At 36.6% G+C, this 24492-nt stretch overlaps 1 protein-coding gene across 1 annotated transcript in view; it reads right to left on the bottom strand.

Annotated features, from left to right (window-relative positions):
- Positions 1-24492, bottom strand: part of TM9SF3 (transmembrane 9 superfamily member 3) — a 57297-nt gene that overhangs the window by 29992 nt on the left and 2813 nt on the right. The window contains exons 2-5 of the mRNA XM_019724781.2: positions 17723-17918; positions 8799-8921; positions 5028-5188; positions 3939-4016 (exon numbers count right to left, since the gene is read on the bottom strand). Coding sequence (XP_019580340.1) covers positions 3939-4016; positions 5028-5188; positions 8799-8921; positions 17723-17918 — 558 coding nt within the window. The remainder of the gene's footprint in view (positions 1-3938; positions 4017-5027; positions 5189-8798; positions 8922-17722; positions 17919-24492) is intronic.

Raw genomic sequence — 24492 nt, 5'->3', positions numbered from 1 at the left:
CTCCTCTCCACCCTGTCACCATCCTTTGTCACTCCTTTCCACGTTAGCTGTCCATGCTACAGAGAACACTGAGGTACCCTACAGTTTCTCAATGTTCCCAACACTCTTGACTTTGATTTCACCGATATATTTGTCAAAAAATTATGTCCAGATTCTGGTTCATAGAATCACAAGGTACTACTGTATCTCTGAGTGTATCTCAGAACTCAATGCATCTGACTTCAACTGGGCCTGCAACACTCTCCAGTAATTCCTTTATATTTTAATTCCTAAGAGTTCCTTAGGAATAGTTCCAAAATTTCTCTTCTTTCAAATCCCCAATTTCATTTATTTTTCTGCCATTTATCCTTTCAATCTCCTAGAAGGTGTTTCTCCTCTTAAATCAATCCTCCCACTATGCTCTAGATTTCTTTAACTCCTTGAGGTGTCTCACCCCCCCCTCATTTTGCACCCCTAAACTATACCTTTCTCCAGCATCGGCAACCTCTAAAGGTCCCTACCTATAATAGTATCTACTCCCTGGGGTTGTTACATGGTTTAAACAAGATAATAAATATAAAGCATATAACATAATGCCTGGCACATACCCTGTTTCCCCGAAAGTAAGACCTAGCCGGACAATCAGCTCTAATGTGTCTTTTGGAGCAAAAATTAATATAAGACCCGGTATTTATATAATACCATATCATATTATATTATAAGAGCAGGTCTTATAGTCAAATAAGACCCGATCTTATATTAGTTTTTGCTCCAAAAGACACATTAGAGCTGACTGTCCGTCTAGGTCTTATTTTCAGGGAAACACAGTAATAAAACACTGGAAAAAATTAAAAGTTGTTATTAGTATTATTATCTTTTAAAGTGTTTGCTTTGCTTGATCTTTCGTCCCCTCACTCTTTCAATCTTCTTCTTACCTCCCTCCTTTCAATGCCAATACTTTTCAAACAAGTTGACTGCAGGCTCTTCTTCCTTCACTTACTTCTAAACACAATCCAATCTCACTTTGCCACACAAAAGTTCTATCTCCTGTAATAAACTAGACCGATTCAGTGGTCAATGAGCTGCCCCCAGTCTCCTTGCTCTCCCTGCGCCGTGCGACCTTCGCTGACACTGCCATCCTACTTCACTGACTGCTGCTCTTCCCAGCCTCCATGAACTTTCCCAACAGCTCATCTTGGTCCTCAGCAGAGACTTCCTCAGGCTCTTAGAACTTTTAACTAGCATTCCAGTGATGTGGTGACACCCTCTGCCACCTCGTTTTAGTCTCTTCCGTTCCTCTCAATCTGTCCTGTATAAAGTTACCCAGCAAATCTTTCTGAAACAGCATGTTCATGTATCACTCCTCTATTTTCAAACTTACAGTGACATTCCCTATTTTCTCACATATCAATTCTAAACAATTTCCCCTAATATTCTGTACCCCTTGTAATATGGCCACCTCATCTTATCTTGCCAACCTTTCTTTCCATTGTACCTGGTATCCCAATCAGGCCTATTTTTCCGCAGTGACTCACAAGTACAGCGTACTCATTTCTACCTCTGTATCTTCCTCATAATTTCTTCTCACATGGGATCTACTTCTGCCCACCTTTGTTAATTCTATCTACTGTTTAAAGCCCAACTCAAAATCCCTCTCTTCCATAAAACCTCTCATCGACATATTTCAGTTATTAATATATACTCCTGCTCTAAACTTCTCCATGTACATACATAGAATTTTTAACACAAAGGATGTACTGTCTCGGGCAGTTGGGACAGATTTTAACATGGGCTCACATGCTGAGCTGTGTCCTAGGGTGAAGGGCAGGCCTGGCTCTTGTCACTGACCCTGAGACTTTAGGTAAGCGACAAAGTCTATGGCTCTCCCTGAAAAAGAGGAGACAGCTAACTGCCTCTGCCTCTTCATAAAATCATTTCTTTCTTCATTCAATACTTTATTGAATATCTACTGAAATTATAAATAAAATGAATGCACTGTATTTTGAAATATTTGCAAAGTATGTACATAATTCTGTTTTCTTTAGGGTTTGGATGCATTGTTTCTTTTTTTTAAAAATTAGTTTCAGGTGTACACAAAAGTATATAAATTTAAGTTTATTACTTAAAAAGTATCATTCAAAATTTATAAAGGCAGCCCATAACTATAGGCTTTTCCAAAGATTTGATTTTATTTCCACCCTGGGACACGAATGACCCAAAAAAGGACAAGAGAAAAAAATTACATATATGACTCACATTTTCTTTCAGTCAATTTCAAAGTTTTGAAGAGAAAAGGTTTTACATAGTTATTTAATAATAAGAAAGATTTTACTATAATGCTAAAATTTCTAACAAAGCTCTCCATTTTCGAATCAAAGATATGAACTTTAAACCAATACCTATTATAATGTGCAAATTACCTGACCTTTTATAATATTCCTTTACTCCAAAAATTATGAAGTACTATGTAATTTTGAAATTATTATACCAAGGGAAGCATTTCTTAAAAATAATAAAGAGATCAGCTGTCACAAAGGGGTTACTAACCCTACAAACTCCTGACTCCAGCGCCCCCTAGTGTTGCTAACCCTAAAGCAGCACCCCAGGTTTGTCATCAATTTTAGAACATAAAATAAATAGCTATACCACTAGTGCTGCCTCTTACTGAGCACCTGCTATGTTGTCAAACACTGAACTAGGTGCGTTATATACACTATCAAATGGAATTTCACAACGGCTCTGCAGATATTATAATCCTTGCTTTACTACTAAGGAGACAGAAGCTAAAGAACCAAGTAATTTGATCACGGTTAAGTAAGTGGCAGAGACAGACTTTGTATTCAGCTTGAGCTCCAAAGTATGTACTTGCAGTCACTGTATTAGAAACAATCCCTACACTTAGACAATAGATCCCATCCCTTCCCACCTACTTAAGGAAAATGCTGCAGGAATTCTACTACCCCTTTTCTCCTGCACTGTCAGTTATGCACTTGCTACTGAACCTCATCAACATATAAAAGAACCTCATCAAGACATAAACATGTTTTTCTTACATCTCAAAAAAAGAAAAAAGAAAAATCTCCTGATTCCATCTTTTCTACTGGTCCCTACATTATTTCTTTGCTCCCTTTAGCAGCCAAGCTTGCTGTCCTCAATTCCTCTCCTCCCATCCTCTTACACCAGTTCTGTTCAGATTTTGCCCCACCACTACACCAAAACGGCTTTGTCAAGTTGTTGACTCCAGATGAATCCAACAGTCACTTTCAGTACTCATCTTACTCGACCCACCAGCAACAATCCAGAACTATCTTTCTATCCTCCATGATACACTTTCTTCTCTTGGCTTCCAGAATATCATACATACAATCTCTCCCCTACCAACACCACCACCCCTTCTTTACTGGTATTACCTCAGAGCCCTTAACTGTTTTCTCCCGTTGTCCCTAAACTTTCATTATTGCCCCCGGCGCTCAGTCCTTGGTATTCTTCACTCTTCCCTGGTAAATGCATCCAGTCTCATAGCTTTAAATACCATCTATATGCCAAAGGCTGCAAAATTTGTATCTGTAACCCAGACCTTTTTTCTGAACTCCAGGTTGATATACCCAACTAGCTGGTCAGTATCTCCATTAGGATGTCTTACAGACACTTCAAACTGACAGGTCCTAAACTGTACTCTGATCTTCCCCTCCAATATCCTTTCTGCCTCAGTGATAGCAGCTCCATGCTAATAGCTGCTCAGGTAGAAAACTCAAGAGTTCTTCTCAACCTTTCTTTCTCTTCCTATCCATCAGGAAATTCTGCTGGCCCTACCTTCAAAATATACTCATAACCTGACATCTTCTCACCACCTACACTGCTATACCTTGGTCTTTGAAACCTACATCTGGCGATGCTCATTAATGTCTGTTATTGATTGGAGCACATATCAAATGTCTTAAAACACACAGTTTACCTACCCTGTGTTGAAAAAAAGATGGATCAAGATACTTGTCAAATCGATCTTCAAATTTTACATCTGACTTTTTCCATTTTACCTGAAAAAAAGTTTTCATTTGAAAATCAAGGCCAGTAAATGAATTAATAATCTTATAACAAAACTCTGAGCAAAATTTAAAGATTTACACACTTACACAATAAGAAACTAGAGAAATGGTGGAAAGGTATTACCAACTTCAGAAAGTGAAACATGTATGATAAAATATAAAATACTAACTTTCCTCTCTTTGTATAATATAACAAAACTTACAACTTTACTTAGAGGGATCATTTCGTTTTTCAAGGACTATTAACTATTGCTGACTTATATACTCTGACCTGATAAATGTGATAAGAATTCAATTAATTAGACCAATAAAGTAAGAATCTGCATGTCTTTATCTTTAGATTGTAATAGTTTTATACAATTATCAAATTTCTGCATTAGTTCAGTTATACAACTAGTATTTGCACTAGGTACATATGCACAAAGCTTTAACAACTTTCAAAACTGGTTACTAGCCAATTGACACATTCCAATTCAGGGAAAAAACAGGAGGCTACCTACACTGGATTTCTCTTCTTTCCACTATTTTTATTCCTAATGGAACAGAATTAACTTGACAGTTGCAAAGGACTCTAACAAGCTCTTACTCTGCAGGAGTATCTTATTCTAACTGATAAAGCAAAATATGGTAAACTATCCAGCAATTTTCAATACAACATCATCTCTATCTGCAGAGACGACAAGGAATATTGCCATCTAAAAATGTAACCGTGAGAATACATAGTTGGCTTAGCTAGCTGCCCAATAATAATGGTAAGCTTTGCTGGAGCAAATGGGAGGTCCTGCAAATGCATAACTGGTACCTAATACTACAGACCTGACGCAAATCTTCTCCCTGCTCTTAGGTGGCTTACTTATATACATTGAGGAAATACAGTTTAATAATATTCTGTGTCATCCCATTTGAAGCTACATTTTCATTTACTAAAGTTGCAAAATAAACCTAATTATTGATATTAGATCATAAACACTTCTCCCTGTATACAATTATTTTAATACTTACTGAATATGACATCTGGATTTTAGTATTGGGAACCAATTTCACCTTTCCTTCACTAGTTAGATTAACATCAACAATTCGATTTCCATTAAAACCTATTTCAAGTTTTTTGTAGGTCCAAAGATAGTAATCTTCTCCATTTTCATCAGCTTCACCAACAATACCTACAAAAGAAGTAACACTTTATACAAGGTAATGTCACTTAATATTTAAAATACATTAGAACCAAAATGTCAGGCAATGGTTTCATAAAAAACCAATATTACCACTATTCCTCATAGAACAAGGTAAAAATGTAGGCAAGACTTCTACTCTTTGTTAACTACCAGGCAAACACAAACCACGATAAAAAAAAGTGACGAACAGCTCAGCATAACCTATTACTGATTTGATCCTCGAAGTTCATGCTTTGTCAGTAGTATCATTATAATAATTATCACCATATACATATGTGTAGATTCCCTAATATTCCAAAATTTCGAAGAAGTGCTATATTCACCATCTGGCAAGGTTATCCAGTTAGTAGTGGTCAAACTAAAATTAAAACCAAGAGCTCCAGTCCAGTAAGCTGCAATATGTGGTTATGGTACCAAAACTTAAAATAAAAATTCCTCCTCTTTACACCTCAAGTTCTGGACATATCACCGGGAAGTCATTAAAATGAAAGGAGACCAGAAACCGTAAAAATCCTTGCGGAAAACATAGGCAGTAAGCTTTTTGACATCAGTCTTAGCAATATTTTTTTGGATTATGTCTCCTCAGGCACGGGCAATAAATGCAAAAATACAATAGTGGGACTATATCAACCTAAAACGCTTTTTGCACAGCAAAGGAAACCATCAACAAAACTAAAAGGCATCCTACTGTCCAGGAGAAGATATTTGCATATGGTTTACCTGATAGGAGGTTAATATCCAAAATATACAAAGAACTCACACAATTAAACATCAAAAAACAAACAATCTGATTAAAAAATGGGCAGACGACCTATACAGACATTTTTCCAAAGAAAACATACAGCTGGCCAACAGGCAGATGCAAAGATGCTCAACATTACAAATCATCAGGAAATGCAATCAGAACCACAATGAGATACCACCTCACACCTGTCAAAATGACTATTATCAAAAAAACAAAAAATTGTAAGTGTTGGTGAGGATGTAGAGAAAAAGGAATCCTCCTACACCGTTGGTAGGAATGTAAACTGATGCAGCCACTATGGAAAACACCACGAAGGTTCCTCAAACAATTAAAAATAGAACTACCATACGACCCAGCAATTGGGTATTTATTCAAAGAAAATGAAAATACTAATTCAAAAAGACAAATGCACCCCTATGTTCACTGCAGCATTGTTCACAATAGCTAAGATATGGAAGCAACGTAAGTGTCCACTGATAGACGAATGGATAAAGAAGATGTGGTATATATGTACACAGACAGTGGAATTAGTCAGCAATATAAAAGAATTAAAGCTGGCCATTTGCAACAACATAAACGGACCTGGATGGTATTATGCTAAGTGAAATAAGTCAGACAGAGAAAGACAAATACTGTATGATTTCATTTATATGTGTAATCTGAAAAACAAGACAAACAAACAAAACAGAAACACACTCATACATAGATACAGAGAACAAACCAGTGGTTGCCAGAGGGATGGAGCGATGAGCAAAACAGGTGAAGGGGATTAAGGGGTACAAACTTCCAGTTATAAAATAAGTAAGTCACAGGAAGAAACAGGCAGCACAGAGAATACAGTCAATTATACTGTAATACTAGTGACAGAAGGTAACTAGACTCATTGTAGTGATCACTGCGCAATGTGTATAAATACTGAATCACTATGTTGTACACCTGAAACTAACATAACATTGTAAGTCAACTATACTTCAATAAAAAAATGAAAGAAGTGTTGAAGATTAATGGTAACGAGGCAATAAAGTGATCATTATGATCATGATTTGGGATACTGGAAGGGGAAGACCCAAACAGTGTGAGGGTAGTAGGTGAGAGCTGAGGATCTCTATCACTCGCTGACGCCTTCATACTGTCAGTTATTTATTTATCCCATGTTCCCTGTCCATGCCTATATACTTCCCAAGAGGCTTATGCTCTAAGTTACTCCTTAGGGCCTTCCTTCTACGGTCAATGCATCTCATTACAGTATTAGGGGGAATAAAAAGATTACTTTTTTATTAAAGGTTATTTATTTGCTTACTAACTAAAGTTGTTCTAATTGGTACAAATTCAAGGAATACAGTTTTGTTTTGTTTGGGGTTGTAGAGGGATAATGTAATCCTTCTAACAGTTAATTTTATCAAGGTTTATTACCTATCCACTCCAAAAACTCTGGGGATGGAGACAGTTACACCAAGTAAGAAGCTACTCTCCAAGGGGCTTTACAAAGACTGAAATCTTTACCCCCACAAAAGCCAGGTAAGAATTTTTTTTTTTTTCCTGACAAGGATTCTCATGATTTAGACATTCTAAGACATCCAAAAGTATCTCCCCTAAACATGGCAGACCCTAGAATCCCAGGCTAAAAAAGATTTATCTTAAAACAGGAAAGCACAGTTGCATCTTGCTAAGGAGGCCCACAGAAATGACTGGAAAAATCCTAAGGTTCCAGAGAAGAAACCCATAAGGAGTGAAAACACCAGGAGAATGGAACCTGCTCTCTCACACACATACAAAGGAAACCCAGACTAAGGGGTTCTTCTCCTGAACCATATAGGCTCAGAAATCATCAGCGAATTTTCAGCACATTTTCCTGCTACCCTCTGAGCTGATCACAGAAATGTCTGTTAATGTAATACTAATTACAGTCATTTATATGAAATGCTTACTATTTATACCTAATTAACATGCAACGGAGTAATGATGATACATACAATTATATCTTGAGATTAACTTTCTTATAAATTTTATCTTAGTACCATACTAAATTCTGATCTGATATGTTCACTCTTTGTTTGCTGCTCATGAATATAGTAGTCTGCTAACAATTTTAATAATCAGAATATTAATTATATATAAGAACAGGTGTGAAAGATCCCCCCCCCAAAAAAAAAGCCTAACAGAAAAACCACTAACAGAAAATGTGATCAAACATGCTGGCTATGATAGCTGGCTTTGTTTTTGCAATTTAAATAATTTAATCAAGTCCAAAACAAACAAGGTTTGTATTATGCAAAAGGTTGTATTTATTAACTATGCCATGGCTCTTCTCTATTAATACAGACAAACAAACTAAACATAAAAAAATTAGCCATAAAATCTAAACAGTGAAAACTTAAAAACAATCTTAAACATATACAGTTTTGGAAAATAATGTAGGAATGAGCAAAGTAAATCATTCAGTAAAATATATCTAAGACATACTACCACAGTTCCACATGAGTGAAAGCCAGAATAAAACTTCAAAATCCCATTTAGTTCCTCTGATTGTATTTGATAGTATAAGTAAAAATAAGATATCAGGAAAATGGGGAAAAGGGATATTTTGGATTGTTCAAAGCACCTTTTAATCCTTTGAATCTGAAAAGATATACTGCATAACAGTTGTATTTTGAGGGAGTTTCATATAAGGTTTGGCAATGTCAAAAACCCTTCAGGTTACAAGGGACCATAAAATGGTATTAAAATCATTCTATGGAAAATAGTGAAAACACATTTCCTGATTCAGTATACAATCACCTTAACAAAGTCATTACATAAACCTTGCTTATTATGCAAATATTCCCAAACTTTAAAAGATAACACAATACTTACCCCATATTGGTAAGTCATCTATGTACATTTGGTACCAGTAGTGATTTTTGATAGCATACACAAATGCATCTCTCTTTTCTTTATCTAAGTCAATCTCACAGTAAGTGGCTGGCATCACATCATCTGCATAAAATAAAAATTGCAAATTAGCACACTGGTGTGCAAAACAGTACAGGAAAAATAACAAAAGAAAAAGCCATTCATAATAGTTTAATCTGGGTGCTAAATACTGAGGCTTCAATACACAATTCTTTCTTTTTTGTGTATGTTTAAGACTTTTCAATAATTAAAATTATTTATTTTAATCATCTTTATTTTCAAAATTATCTTACTAAGTGAAGAAATCATTCCTTACATAAAAAAATTATACAAGAACATTTACAAAGTAACTTTAAAATGAATTGATTTAAAAAACAAATATAAAAAAGCTTAAAATACATAGGGAAGTTTTTATTTAATATATATACAAAAACTCAAGAATATGACCTTAAATAGAGCTAACAATTTCTAGCTGTAAGAGCTCTAAGATTAAAAAAAGATCTCTGAGATAAATATTCATTTGAACATTCTTGGAAATGCAAGTCACTAGAGGCCACAGATTCTATGAGGAATCCCAGTGACTCTTCATAATTAGCAAGATTAAAATGCAAACCTCTATCTAGCAGGCAGCACTGTTTATAAATTACCAGAAAGTTCCCCAGAGAGGAGTCATTTCCACTCCTGACTGCTTTCAAAAATACTGCAACCATAATACTGTTCGGATGGTCTCTAACATAAACCTCGCAAAAATGTGCTTATGATCATTGGTTTCTAAACAAAATAAGCCTCCCCCCCCAAAAAAAAAAAAAAAAAAACCAAACAGCTAGATGTCCATCCAAAAGATTAAATTGTTTTTGTATGTTACTTAAGCAATTAAAGGGAAAAAAAGAAATCAATCTTAACAACAAAAAAATAATGCACAGTTGTTCGTTTTTAAGTTTTCCTATACTATAATACTGGTTGTTTAGAACTTGAAATGAAATTTCCCATAAGAAATAATGTTAAGTTTCTTTTTCTCAATTTTCAATTATGACATGAATGTTATTTTATATTAGCTTCAGGTATACAACATAGTGGTTAGATATTTATATAATTTATGAAGTGATTCCCCCCCATTAGTCTAGTGCCCACCTGGTATTAAACGTAGTTATCACAATATTAATGACTATATTCCCCATGCTGTACTTTATATCCCCATGACTGCTTTGTAACTACGGATTTGTACTGCTTAATCCCTTCCCCTTTTTCACCCAAACCCCAGCCCCCTCCCATCTGTCAACCATCAATTTGTTCTGTGTATCTGAGTCTGTTTCTGTTTTGTTTTTTTGTTTATTTTTAAATGTCTTAAATGTTGATTAAAACTTCTTAAACATGAACTGCAGCTGAACCATGACTAATAGCCATCTATATTATTTCTATGAAAAACAGCAATCTACATTGTAACTCTAGACACCAGCAACATATCTCCCCAATCCTCATCAGAGAGAACAGCTCCCCCTTATTATAGCTCAGCACAGAGGGGTACTCCAAAACTACAACACCAAAGATGGCAGGAAACACTGCAGTCTCACAAAAAAGGAACAGGGAAATAGTTTCATTCTCAAAGTGGTAGAAGAAAACTGCTTTGTCTCCAACAACAATGGCTCCAACACAGATTTCCTTTCTACCCAGGCCCTTTTAGACAGCATGGAATTTAGGATTTTCATAAGGGCAAAGAACTGAAGCTGAGCAAACAAGGAAAGGAGGGTTAGGACAGAGATTGCTATAGAGCTCCTACAGCAGGAGCTAGGAGAACTGACAGCGAGAGGTCTCCAACTGGGATTTCCATGGATTGTGATGCTGCACAAAGGGGAGGAGAACGGAGAGGGAGAACCACAGGAAGGGCCAGGTTTCAGCCGCAACAAATGGCCGCGCTGGCTCTGGGAGGCCTCCCAGGTACCTCTGCAAAGCCACCAAATTCCTTGCAGTTACAATCAGACATTCACTGATCATCTTCATTAACAGTGTGGTAGTTTTAGGTATGAAATTCTGAGATACACAATATGACATTTACCTACATAAAGCCTTTAAAAGATTCCTCACTATCCGAACTTCAGCTCAACTCTTTCCAACTCTCTAGGAGCCTCTCTCCCTATACTCTAGCCATACTCAACTACCTGCAGTTCCCACAAACGTTCAAACGTGTTCTCTTGGCCTCTGGACAATTTTGCTTATGCTGTAAACTCCACCTCAAATTTCCATCCTAAAATCTCTCCCACTCCCCACACCCTCTCCTCCACAGAGTAATTCCTGACTCCCCAGGCCTCGCACCTCTCAAACCCCACAGCCTGCCCCTTTCTCTGAAGTCCCATGGCTTTCTCTCCATACCTCCCTATGGACCTAGACCTGTACCACTCATAACCTGTCAGTACCTTCACTCCTCAAAAAGAACATCAGATCTTGAGAGCTGTGTCTGTAACTGATTAAATCCTTTTTACCCCCAGCTATGCCTATTTCAGTACCCTTCAAATAGTACTAAGCAAACAAAAAATTTTAACAAATTTTAAGAGCATGATTTTCCGTTTATTTGGTAAAGGAAATCACTAAGTAGATCAGAGTATGCACATATACATGGATGTGTGTGCGTGTGTGTGTGGTGTGTAACACGAAAATGAGCAGAGTATCTCAGAAGGATTGCCAAGAGGTCTTGAAGAGTATCTTTCACTGATGCAAAATCTAAAAAACAAATGCGGTGGAATAATGAAAGGAAAAAACTATCATGCCAGGCTACAAAACGGGCCCTGGCTGGCCATATTTGAATGAAATTCCTCCTGCAGACATGCAGGAAAATACAAACATCACAAATAACTGCAGAGGCTGATGGCTCAACAGAAACAGCACTTCTCTCAGGAGGGGGCCACTTTGAAGATAACAAGATGCCAAATCATTATTCAGCATTCTATATAACCAGAAAACCATCCGAATCATCTATCACCATAAATCACTGCTTTAAAACTATAATACGGTATACCCCTCTCAGATGAAATACACACCTCTGGATTCTGAAGAGGCTACAATTAAGATTTTACCAATGTAAACACTTTTTATGGGGGGAAAATAAAACCAAAGTTATTAAGTAGGAAACGTTAATACTGATTTTTCAAACAGAAAGCAAGGGTAGAAAGCTACCTATCAATACGTCTGTCACCAATTCCCAACACTATAGACTTAACACTTGAATGGACAGTGAAAGTACTGAGAAAAGAATGGGATAATTACTTATGCGTTCTCTAAGAATATATCATGCCTGACTTTACTTTCTCTTTTGATAGCGTTGTTAGATTGAAAAATCAGAAATGTTCTACCTAAAATTCAGCAGCACTTGGCAAAGTTTCTCATGAAGTCACTACAGATAAACATAGAGAAAAGGGCCGAAATTTGAGTTTTAGTCTAGGTTCCACTACCTACGAGCCATGTGAATAAAAGCAAGTCATTTAACTTCTGTGAACCTCAGGTGCCTCAACTGTAAAAACAGAGATAACATCTATGCTATTTCTTTCCCAGAGTTGTACAAAGGATTAAAAGTGCCAATATATTCACAGGCAGTGTTAAATTTCCTTGAGGCACACATCCTTTTGAGAAGGCAATGAAAGTAATATCTCCCTTGCCCTCCAAAAATGCACATTCACACAAAAGTATGTGAACAATTTCAGAGGGCCCATGGATGCCTGAAGCCAGAGTTTCTGGTTAGGTTTTTGTATACAGAGCCTAACGTACTGCTGAAATGCAGTAAACATTCAAAAATTGCTAAATTAAAAAAGGGGGGACTGGAAAAACTAGTATATTCTCAGTTAGTCAATCACATATAAAGAGTATTGATTAACTGACCTACCTGACTGGCAGTATATACTGTACAGTTTTTTTCTAGGTGGTTATTTGTCAACATGTGTCAAGAAGTACCTTAAAAATGTTTATACCCTTTGATTCAGTAATTCCACTTCTAAGAAGTTATCTTAACAAAAGATTCAGAAACGCATGAAAATACTTATGTGCTAAGATAGCCAAAAGCATTATTTCCAATAGCAAAAAAAAAAAAAAGGAAGGAAGGAAGGAAGGAAATCAGAATATCTTGTAATTGGGAAATGGGGCAAATTATAATATCCAAGTTATAGAATATTATATAAACACATTTTTAAAAGAGTAATTAACAATATGAGGACAAGCTCATTTTGATGTTAAAAAAGAAAAAAGGGTATAAACTAATTTATCCATAACTTATTAAATGAGTTAGTAAATGCTTAGAACAGTATCTGGCCCATAATAAATACTATAAAAGCATTAAACACAAGTTTTTGAGTTAGTAAATGCTTAGAACAGTATCTGGCCCATAATAAATACTATAAAAGCATTAAACACAAGTTTTTGAAATCATATATATGTAACATGAACCAATTTTTAAAAATTTAAATAATGTGGATGAATGTAGAGAGACAGAAGGATGGAAGAAATGTTAATAGTAATTATATCCAGGTGATTTTTATTTTCTTCTTTGTATTTCTCTGTAGATTCTAAATTTATACACTGATCCTGTATCATTAAGAGAAGAAAAAAAAATACACACATACATTCCTTTGAAAACAAAACTGATGCTATCTGGAAGAGAACAATGTTATCAATGGTTTGAATAACTTATAAAAAGCCCATGCTATTCAAACTTGCAGTTAGCACAAGGTTTAAGGAATTGCTAATACCAAGAATTCAAAATACCTAGATTTGAGATTCAACAGAAGACTGAAAATATTTGGTCTAGCTAAAACACTTTGATTGAAACCGAGAGGACAAAACACTGCATCAAGTTCTCAGCCTTCCAATTAACCAAGGCAGATTACCACAAGTATGTGTCTTTTCCCTCCTGAAACTATCAAAATGTCAGTAAAGAAATAAAAAGGATGTAAGTAGGCATGGACAAAAAGAAGACAGTGAGAAAATATTTCAGCAAGTTTTTGGAAAATGGAAAAAATGGAAGATGGCAAATGACTAATAAAGCAGAAGACACCATAATAGAAGGGAGGAAATTGGCGCCACAGAACACAAAAGGCACTCAGGACTTGAAGGCAACACAGATGTTGAAAGGTAAGGGACAGACGTACAGCTGAACACATAGGGAGATTGTACAAAAACATGTTTACGGTGGGGTTGATTCCCAGGTCCCTTCCTCCACCCATCACACAGCTGGATGAATTGCTTCACTTCCCCCCTGCAATAGACCAAAGTCACCTTCCCCTGGTGAACTTCACCAGAGAGGCTCCAGAATCAGGGAGCGTAGAATCCAGGGACAGAACACAGGGTGGGGGGATTACCTTAAGTAAAAATCTTCAGGCTGAATGCACGGACCTGCCACACCCAACCCCTTTCCTCACCCTTTGGTAATCAGGCCTGAAATACAGCATAGCAGTTAAAAGCTCAAACTCTACTGCTGAGCTGCCTGGGTTCAAACCCTCACTTTACCACTTTCCATCTGAGAATCCTTGGACAAGTTACTTAACTTCTGGGCCCCAATTTCCTCATCTGCAAAATAGGGATAAAATACTTCATAAACTTATTTTGAGAATGAAAGGAGTCAAGATTGAGAATCACTGAACTAAAAATACCTAAGGCTCTAAGCAGCCCTTGGCATTTCTCTGTATCGGCATGCAGTACTCTCAACTTACCATTCCACTCTAGAGAAGTAGAAGAAGTACTTGTAAAATAATTTCATCCCTCTGTTAAGCTGGGATATTCACAGAAAGTTCAAGGGAAGATCAGCAAATTAAATGGGAGGAAGGAATCCTCTAGAAGTCATCAATTCATTATACTGCAATAATTTTCAAATGAGGGGACAGGGGAGTGGACAGTGATCTTCCCCGGTAGGAATTACTATTCCAGATCACCTAATGTTCATAATGAACCAATTATCATACAAAACAAGTAGGCACAAACTGCCCAAGTGCTAGACAATTTATTAAGAGTATACTATGTCTTAACAGCTAAGGATGCAACAGTGAACACGGATGCTGCTGTCCCTGCTCTAGCAGAACTAAACAGACTGCCCAGTGGGCTAGTACAGCAGCTGGAGGATAAATGAAATCCTATAATCAATAAACTAACATTTCATAATTGCTAATACAAAACCAAGCTGGAACTATAGACCCACACTATATGCCATTAGTATTCATAGCAATGACCATTTTTAAATGTAAACTATGTGTCAGGAACTTTGATAAATGCTCTACATACATTACCTCATTTAAATCTGACGATTTTATCCAGTGGATATTATTTCCCTTATTTCACAGATGAGGAAAATGAAACCAAAGAGGTTGAATACTTCGCCCAGGACTACACAGGTAGGCAGAGGCAGAGCTGGGATGCCTCAAGTCTCTCTGACTCTACAGCCCCCTGTTCTCTCCACTCCACAATGGCAAGGATCGGAGAGGTACCCTTTAAGTTTACACGGTAATAAATTGAGGCCTAGTTCAAGCCTGCCCTTCTCAATTTTCTCTAAATGGTGTCAATTTAGCATTTTGTCTAGTGGTAGTTTATAAGACTATTAGGAAGGAAAAAAAACAAGTGGTACATAAAATTCTTAAGTGAGAGGCATCCTACATTAGACTTCAGAACTATCAGTTCCCTAAAACGGTCTATTGAGTGACCATAATTTTATGAAATATCACCAATTCACTTAGCTCGACAGAATTTACTAGGTTAAAAAAAAAAAAGTATGTGTACACATATATGTGTGTACATATGTTGTGTGTGTGTGTGTGGTTTCTAGCTTCACAGTATTTCCAAAAGTTTTTATTGGAATATGCTTACAGAAGAACATTTAAAAATCCAATACTAGAGGGAAAAAAGATAAACAATGTAAGTATTTCTACAATTCACACAGGGCCAGAACGTTCGAATTTCCAAGACATTATTGGTATGCTGAGATGTATCTTCTCTGCGCCTCCTCCCTGAGAGGAAATCAGAGGAGACAATCTCTAAGGTGCATCCAACCTTTAAAATTCTACACTATAAATAACAACCAGGAAACCTTGTAAAACACTTTTCAAAGAATAAGCAACTTTATCTTTGAACAGGGTAAGCAAGGGGCTACAGTGGAAAGAGGAATCAAATCAGCATTTTCTGTTTCATCTGGACCACTTAATTTTATCAGCTCCCTTAGTAGCATATCCATGCTGGAAGTACAGAGTTGACAAGACTCCAAGTAACTGCCAGCTCTTGGGGAGAAATACCTGGCCAGTTCTTGTTCTTTTAATCTGAAGGAGCTTAGTCTAAAAGGAAAAGAAATCTCATTTTGATAACCCATGAAAACTGTCACCCTCTATCTAAACAATCTTTCCATCTCAGCCTCAAGGAACTAATAAAGAAGAAAGGTTAAAACAGCTGAATGAGTCCTCTTCTTTAGTAAATACAGGTGAGGATTTCAAAGAGTGATGAAATTTGTCCATAGTAGCAAAGTAAGACTCAGGGTTTCTGCCTATTTTCTTTCTCTGATTCTTTTTAATAAGCTAAAAATGTGCACCAAATATGGAAAGGGAGAAAGTATGTGAACAGATGTAGTACTGAGTTTCTCAAAGATCACACATTCTAAATTTTCTCCTTATTTGTAATCAAATATTTAAGTTATTTGATTAAATTGAAACACAAGCCTCAGCACATGTTTACAATAATTCATAAAGTTATAGGCGAGGCCACTGTGGTTTAAATTTACAACTTAATTTTATAATTAAGCCCCAAGGAATATAATGGGGAAAAAAAGGAAAGCAAGTATGTCTATTTTCAACAACAAAAAATATTTTGAAAACAAGAACAACACTTAAATTGAAGTTAAATATTATCTTTAAAATGTCATTTCACATCCACCACCTAAAAGTGCTAAAAAACAACAACAAAAAAAAGTCATTTACTATTCATTTTACACATAGACAATGAAGTCAAAATTGGAGTAAACAACTTTATTAAAACCAATACAGTAAAAGATATAGGATTAAAATTCAAAGCTCTTGATTACAAGATCCATACTCTATTCAAAAATCAAGACACCTAATCAAAGATCCTGCAAAAATTCAATTATTTAAGTTTCTGCTTACCAGATTTAAAATGTCTCTACAGGAAATACATTCTCTAACAAACTTAACAGAGGAAAATACAAAATATGAACACACTCAGAGGACCTGATAAAACAAATACCTGAATAATAAAGAGGCAAGGAGGATTTTTTCCAATTTTAACAAGTATTTGACTTAAAATGTAAAACCACACTGTCCTACAAATATTGAGTAAACTAATACAACACTGATAAATACATTTGAAGCCAATGGTACAAGTCTGAAATTGAGGATTTACACAAAAATTTTAAGTATCCATGTACCCCACTACATCCCTGCACTTCAGCAATTACTCCATTATGAACCTGTGAAAGCCTTCCCCAATCACATATGTCCACTCACTAGAGGGTTTACTAGAAAACACTTTTCAGAAAGAAGTAAGCTAGAGAAATATAATTTTATTAACAATTATTTATTATTTTATAAATATTCCAAATAAATTATTTGTTAGTTACTAACATATTTTTCTAAATGCAATACACTTAAGTTATAAATTAAAACATTTCTTTGAGTCTAGAGCAGTGGTTCTCAACCAAGGGCAATTAGCAACATCTGAAGATTTTTCCAGTTGTCACAACTGGAGTGCTACTTGCATCCTGTAGGTAGAAGGCAGGGGCTCTGCTGACCCTTCTATAATGTACAGGACAGCCCCACAGAAAAAGAACTATCCGGCACCAGTGTTAATTGTGCCAAAGTTGAGAAACACTGTCCAAAATCTAACTTGTATTATAAGGAGTATTAAGGTTTACTTACCTTTGAATTTAATATCCAGACCACTAAATTCCAATTCAACTCCTTGCAGTGCTTCTCCCAGAGTTTCATGGTAATGACTAATACTTTTTTTTGACCCCACACAGAACGGAAGTGAAAAGTACTTATATGTCTCTTGGCGATTATGGTAGGGCCCAACAGTATTCATCCATAAGACAACTTCCTCCTTATCTTGATACTGAAACAAAAAAAGCAAATAAGAGTTTTTTTCTAAAATCTAATGCAAATTAAGGGAATAGTTATTATTTTTTTCTAAACAAAAGTGTACTATCCCTGTTTGGGAAGCTATAAAATAAAACACTGAAAGTTTATTTTAATCTGATGATCAATGTCCACACCTTAAAAAGGAAACTCGGTAAGGATTTTAAAATTATATTCTTTGATTGTGTTCTCAGGCAGATCCACCTTTTCCAAACTTTGTTTTACAGAAGGTATTGTTTAAACAAAGTCCAATAGCTCACAAAAGCATGCTTATAACGATCACTTATATTAGCAAATAATGGTAAACCCAGAACCAACATGATTCACCAAGCTAACGTGACCAGGAAGGAGGAAACAAAATGAACGGCTTATCCAAACCTCATGTTAAACATTAGAAATTCCAAAAATCTAACGTTGCCAGCAAACACAAATAAAATTGCATCTCCTTTCGTTGGTCACAGAACTAGAGAGGAGAGAAATGACTAAACAAGAGGAAGAGGAAGCCATCCTGTGAAATCTCCATAGTTCATTCAGGCCATCATTCCATACTCCCCTTCCTCAAACTGAAAGACTTGTAATATACTATGTATATTTCTTTGAATAAAACGCTATGGCTCTACCCATCAGTGAATACTCTATGTAGCTAAATCTGGAGTGTGGTCCAACAAATTTTGGTAGGTGACTTCACCTTTCCAGGGTCCAGTTGGGGGATCTGCCAAAGATTTCTAAGATCTCCTCAAGATTTACCCAAGTAATTTAAAAACTAGTAATCCTAATTAGCAATATAAAGACAACATAGGATACAATTTAAGTCAACTAATAGTGCAAAAGTCAAATCACTAAGCAATTATGTACTGAGAGTCTACAATGTGCCAAACAATAACTGTGTAACTGAGGATACAGCTTCGAACAAGGTATGTTCCTTGCCCAGTGCCTAAAGGGAAAAATGGACATTGGATAAACAATTATAATGAAGTTCGGTGCTATGGATCATATAACAGAGGAAGCTATCCAACTAGCCCAACTACCAAATCTTTAGCTCCAGTCCTCCACCTAAAACTATAAACAAACATTTTCAATCAAAATCCAACATCTCCAAAACCAAACTCATCCCACCCAAATGCTCCCCCCAAACTTTGTTTTTCTAATGGTGCCACCATTCTCTCAGACATGGAGTTCAAACCCCCAAGTCCCACTGCATTCCACTAAACATTGCCTTGTCTACTTTATCCAAAGCATCTGCCTCTGCCTTTTGATTCACACTACCACCATCCTAGGACTTAGATGTAATTACCTCATCTTCAAACATAATGTCTCATTGTTCACATAAGACATCATCAAGGTCATCAAGGCAATAAATTATCGCACTTTTTGATAATACAAGCAAGTACAGGGTTAGGTGTCAGGCATATACAGATAAATTAAATACTGTCCTTCCCTTTAAGAAGTTCACGATCCATAGAGAGAAGCCAGACAAGTAAATGATTAACACTGAAGAAGTAAGTGTTATAATTAAGGAAATAAATGGCTATCGTAGCAACTTAAAGGAATGATTAATTCTGCTTTGGCAGAGAAGGGTCAGGATGAATAACAATATAGAAAATCATAAGCTGTTTCAAGTGAATTCATGAAAACAATTGTAGATAATCTTCATGTGTGAAGGAATGAATCAAAGGTCTGATGTATCCATACATCCCCATTCAGATGACAAATCCAGAGGGTGTCAAAAAAATGTATACACATTTTAAGAAAGGAAAAAACTATTAAATTGTAATACTCAATATATACCAATAACAAAAGATGAATACAAGTCACATTTGACTTCTGCAGTTACAAGAGGTGCTCAAAGTGGTTACCATCAGCGTCCAGACACTTCTGATTACAGTGAACTACTGTTTGAGCAACGCTGACCAACGTATCCACTTGTACACATTTTTTTGGCACCCCAGTATATGTATGACAGCAGTTTTCCATCCAATGCTCATGGTCACAAAGCACTAATCAATCAAGGTAATCTTATCTGCTAAACATAGATGTAAATATAATATGGCTATAATGTAAGAATTCTCAATGGGGTGGCCAGGTGGCTCAGGTGGTTGGAGCGCTGTGCTCCTAACACCGAGGTTGCCAGGTCGACTCCTACATGGGCCAGTGAGCTGCACCCTCTACACTAGATTGAGAACAACAGCTCTCCCTGGAGCTGGGCTGTATTGAGCGACCGGCGTAAGCTGCTGTGAGATGCTGTGAGAAGCCGTGAGCCAGGGCTGGCTGGTGGCTGGCGACTGACTGCCTCACCCAGGGGAGCGCAAGGCTCATAATAGCAGCAGGGGCCAGGGAGCTGTGTCCTACACACCTAGACTGAGAAACAACGGATTGAACTGGAGTGGGGGGGAGGGAAGGGGAAAAAAAGGTAAGAATTCTCAAAACAGTGCTCTAAAACAACTGACCAAGTTGCTGTTAGAACTGAAATCTGTTCAATAGGCAAAAAGCTCTCTGCATAATATAATGTATTCAAAGGTATTTAATAAATGATGGAAAAACACTGAATAAATGCTGAAATATAAAGTTCATTACTAGCAACTTAGCAAAAGAAGTTTGAAGCATGTGCGCTGACGTGTGCAGTGACTGCAATAGTAGCTATCCTTTTAGAGAAATGCGGGGGGGGGGTAACAAAATACAGCTATTTCAGATTAGAATGCTGAATGACAGGACCTATTAATGATGACCTTGCCATTAATCCTGCAGAGAGAGACTACAGAAATGTTTAAATATAACTCATGAAAATAAGCACAAAACACTTTCTCTAAAATCCTAACACTCGTATTCCTTTAAAAAGACAAAAAAAAGTGAACATATATACTCGTACTTGCTAAAATAGGCATTCATTTGTTTCATACAAACTGAAACATAGGATTAAAATAATTTCAGGGTCACACTGTGTATTAACTACACATTCTAAAGTCACTCATTTTAAACATTTATGAAACCTATTAGTAAGGGTAGTAGAGTTGTTATGACATGATGCAAACTACAAGAAAATGTTACCATTCTGTAGTCTAGAATTCCTTCCAGGGAGAGGACTGAGTAGTAATTTATAAAATATACATAATGTGTGTGTGTGTATATTATATACACACATTCATACATATATATACACACACATACACACACACACACAAACACACACACACATAGTTGATAGGGTGAATATTACGGTAAAAATGTTTATCTTTCACATTATTCCTTATGCAGACCATGGTCAGATATTATGAACTTAAAATGTTTACTTTTCATTGACGTTCTTGATTGTCCCTGAGAATAAGCACTCCCAAAACATGGTCAAAACAAGAGATCTTTTTCAAGAGAGAAAATGTGTCTTAACGTATCCTGAAATTAGAAAATACCAAAAGGAAGACTTCACATAACTTCTGAAAGAGAAAACCACCTTTCCTTTCTCTAAAGCTGCTGCGAAAGTCCCTGAGCCGCCCCCTCTTTATGGGAAGAAAGCCACAGGTAAGGCTCTTCCCTCCACCCTTGGCCGAAAGACTAGTCCAATTCATTTCCAAACCTTCCACGAGGACCTATACGCTTTTTAAATACTTTCCTTGGAAAAACTGAGTTGGCCAATGACACTAAGAAAGATGGAGTTTTATAACTTACTGTGGAGGGTAACCAAACAGTGCGGAAAAAAGTCAAGGAAGCCCAGCAGCGGATTAGAGGATCCCTGAGCATTACGGTAATTCCTTCCATGAGGCCTCCCTGGGAAGTAGCCACAAAAGGCCAGTTCAGACTACCTGCTTCACCTCACCATTCCATTCATTTTCTCGCTCTCTCAGAAAAGTTTCACTGTTACACTCAACTGCTGAGCTGTCCACTCCAGCCAGAATGGTCTATAATATTGTCTTCCCTTCCTTTCCTGCTTCACCTTGTTTCTTACACCATTCCCCCAAATCTGTAATGCTCTCCTCTCCACCTAGCCAATTTCTCATTGTTCAGAACTACTTAAATCCTCCTTTCTCAAATCCTCTAATTCTCAGGTAAAACCTTTAGAGGGCAATCCCTAACTTGCATGATCTCACCATTTTTCAAATAGTATCATCAGCTAACATTTAATAAGCACAGACCACGTGCTAGACATAGTTCTAAGGTCTTTACATGAACATTTAATCCTCTCAAAACCTTGTAAGATAGGTCCTATTATTTTCCCCATTTTACAGATGAAAACAAAGAACAGATATGTTAAGCAATTTGTCCAAGTTCATATAACTAATTACTAGTACCAAGTTTACAATTTTAAGGCTACACTTTTGCTAATCCCTAGTCAGCTTCATTAACTAAAGAGCAAAAACTAAATGAAGGAAACATGAAAACAGTAGCTGTACAAAGCAACTAAACACAGTACTGAATATTGAACAACTTTTCCATTTGAGCCTTTAATCTGCCCTAAAGAAAAAAAAAAGAAACTTCCTGGGAAGCTATTTGTGCTCTAATCTCTAAAGGAATGACCTTTATACTCAAGAAGTCACCAATGTTGGGCCTCTCATTTAAATACTGTTTATGTGCTGGAAAGAGGGAGACACAGAAGTTTCCCTACTTGACAGAGATCATGAATTAATTTTTCTCAGAAAGAACACTTTAGGAGATAATGTTATTGATGTAAAATCTGAATAAAGAAATCAGAATTTATACAGATGGGCAAAGGACTGTGGGCTCAGAATAAGCACCTAAATGACATCATTTTCATGGGATGAGTGTTTGCTTTAAAATACATATCTGAGAAAGCAAAAATCCAGTTCTGAAAATGTTTCAGGAATCATAATTCCAATGCCTTTTAATTATTTATTTAAAACACATACATCAGAATTCTAATACAAATGAATCATAAGTATATTTTTAGATAGTCTCTTGAGATGACTGCTCTCTCCCTCTCTCTCTCCAATAACGTTGTACCTAAATAAACTTTTAGTCTACCATAGAGTACAGCTGAAAATAGGACAACGAATTATGGCATTTCCTAAAATTAGATCTATATTAGAGCACTGACAAATACACGTGTAATAAACAGTTTATTCTCTTTATAAATGTCTTAAATTCTCTTCACATGTCTTAGACGTTCCTATACTCCCATCAGAGACGAAGAGAAAAAGCTGCCATTTGCCAAAGTCAAGCAAACAAAACATTTCTGAAACAACTCGGCGGTGTAGTAAGCTGTCTATGGCAGAGGCCAAGAACAGGCGATCCTCGCCACACGTCAGGTCCTTCCCACATTATCTACCAGAGGTACAATGGGCCACAAAGAAATGGGATTTTAGCCTAGGAAAGGCCCCTAAGTCACAACAGCCATCCCCAATTTTATGCATCTTAAGTGAACGATGGTCTGGGTTTGTTCACTGTGCTTTAAGCAATAGGGTTTCACGCTTCCAACATAGCATAGTCTTGTCCCTAGTAGTTCCCTAATTACTCAAGTCACTCAACAAGCACTAATTAAATGCCACTTTTTGTGCCAAGCATAAAGCCTGGATATGTAACAGACAAAAACAAAACAAAACAAAAAAAACCAACCTTGTGATCGTGAGGAAATAGAACCCATAAAAATTTAAGGCTACAGTGCAAACCATAAAATGCTTTAAGATTCCTGTGCCCTTGATTATCGTGTTTGTGTTTTTGGGTTTTTTTTGGTGCTGACATCTTAACATAGCATTACTGTGGAAATTACACGTACAAGACAGGTAGAAAAAGCAAGGACTAGAGATTAGAAATCTAGCTCAGCTTCTTTCTGTGGCCTTGGGCCAGTCTCTGGGCCTCTTCAGGCCTTCAGGAAAATAAGGATTCAATGGTCCCAAGTCTTTCAGATGATTCTCAATTTGAAATATTTTTAATGGAGTCCTTTGGAACCTTAGGAGACACAGTAATCTAACTCCAGATGCTCCCAAGTGCTCCGAGTTTCAGAAAACCATATAAGCATAAACCACACCCAATATGTCTTCCACTCACTCTAAAAAGTCCTTTTCATGACCCTTCAATCACATAGTAAGAGCCTGTCTTTTCTGAAAGCGTTCTTTAATTTTTATTTCAAACAATGCGCTGTAATTCACATATGATGGAACTTTAAAAAAACTGAAAGGAACACACCTTTGTATATTCTAGATATACACACACACACACACACACACACACACACAACCAACAGCACATTTTCTTCTCATTATTCTTCTGAGAATATTAAAGAGCTTTGGATAAATAGGTACATAAAAATATCTTATGAGTCAACTGGTCAGTTGAATCCTAAAGCAGTAGGTAAAGAGAAATAAGGGGCTTTGTGGAACCACACTATAGACTTGTTTCTTCTGAGAACCAGCTACAATTTGTGGTGCCCAGCACAAAATAAAAATGCAGAATTTCTTGTTCAAAATTATTAAGAATTCCAAGATGGTGACAGCAGAGCATTACATGAAGCAGCCCTTCCATCCTTGCACATATCCTGTGCCTGCACATGTCACATGCCCATTAAGTGGGCCCTATCCCTCCTTAATGCTAACCCAAACATTTTC

This window comes from Rhinolophus sinicus, linkage group LG07 (genome assembly GCF_036562045.2).
Source record: "Rhinolophus sinicus isolate RSC01 linkage group LG07, ASM3656204v1, whole genome shotgun sequence".
Lineage (NCBI taxonomy): Eukaryota > Metazoa > Chordata > Mammalia > Chiroptera > Rhinolophidae > Rhinolophus > Rhinolophus sinicus.
Note: the sequence above shows the minus strand (reverse complement) of the source record. Positions and strands in the feature narration are given on the sequence as shown.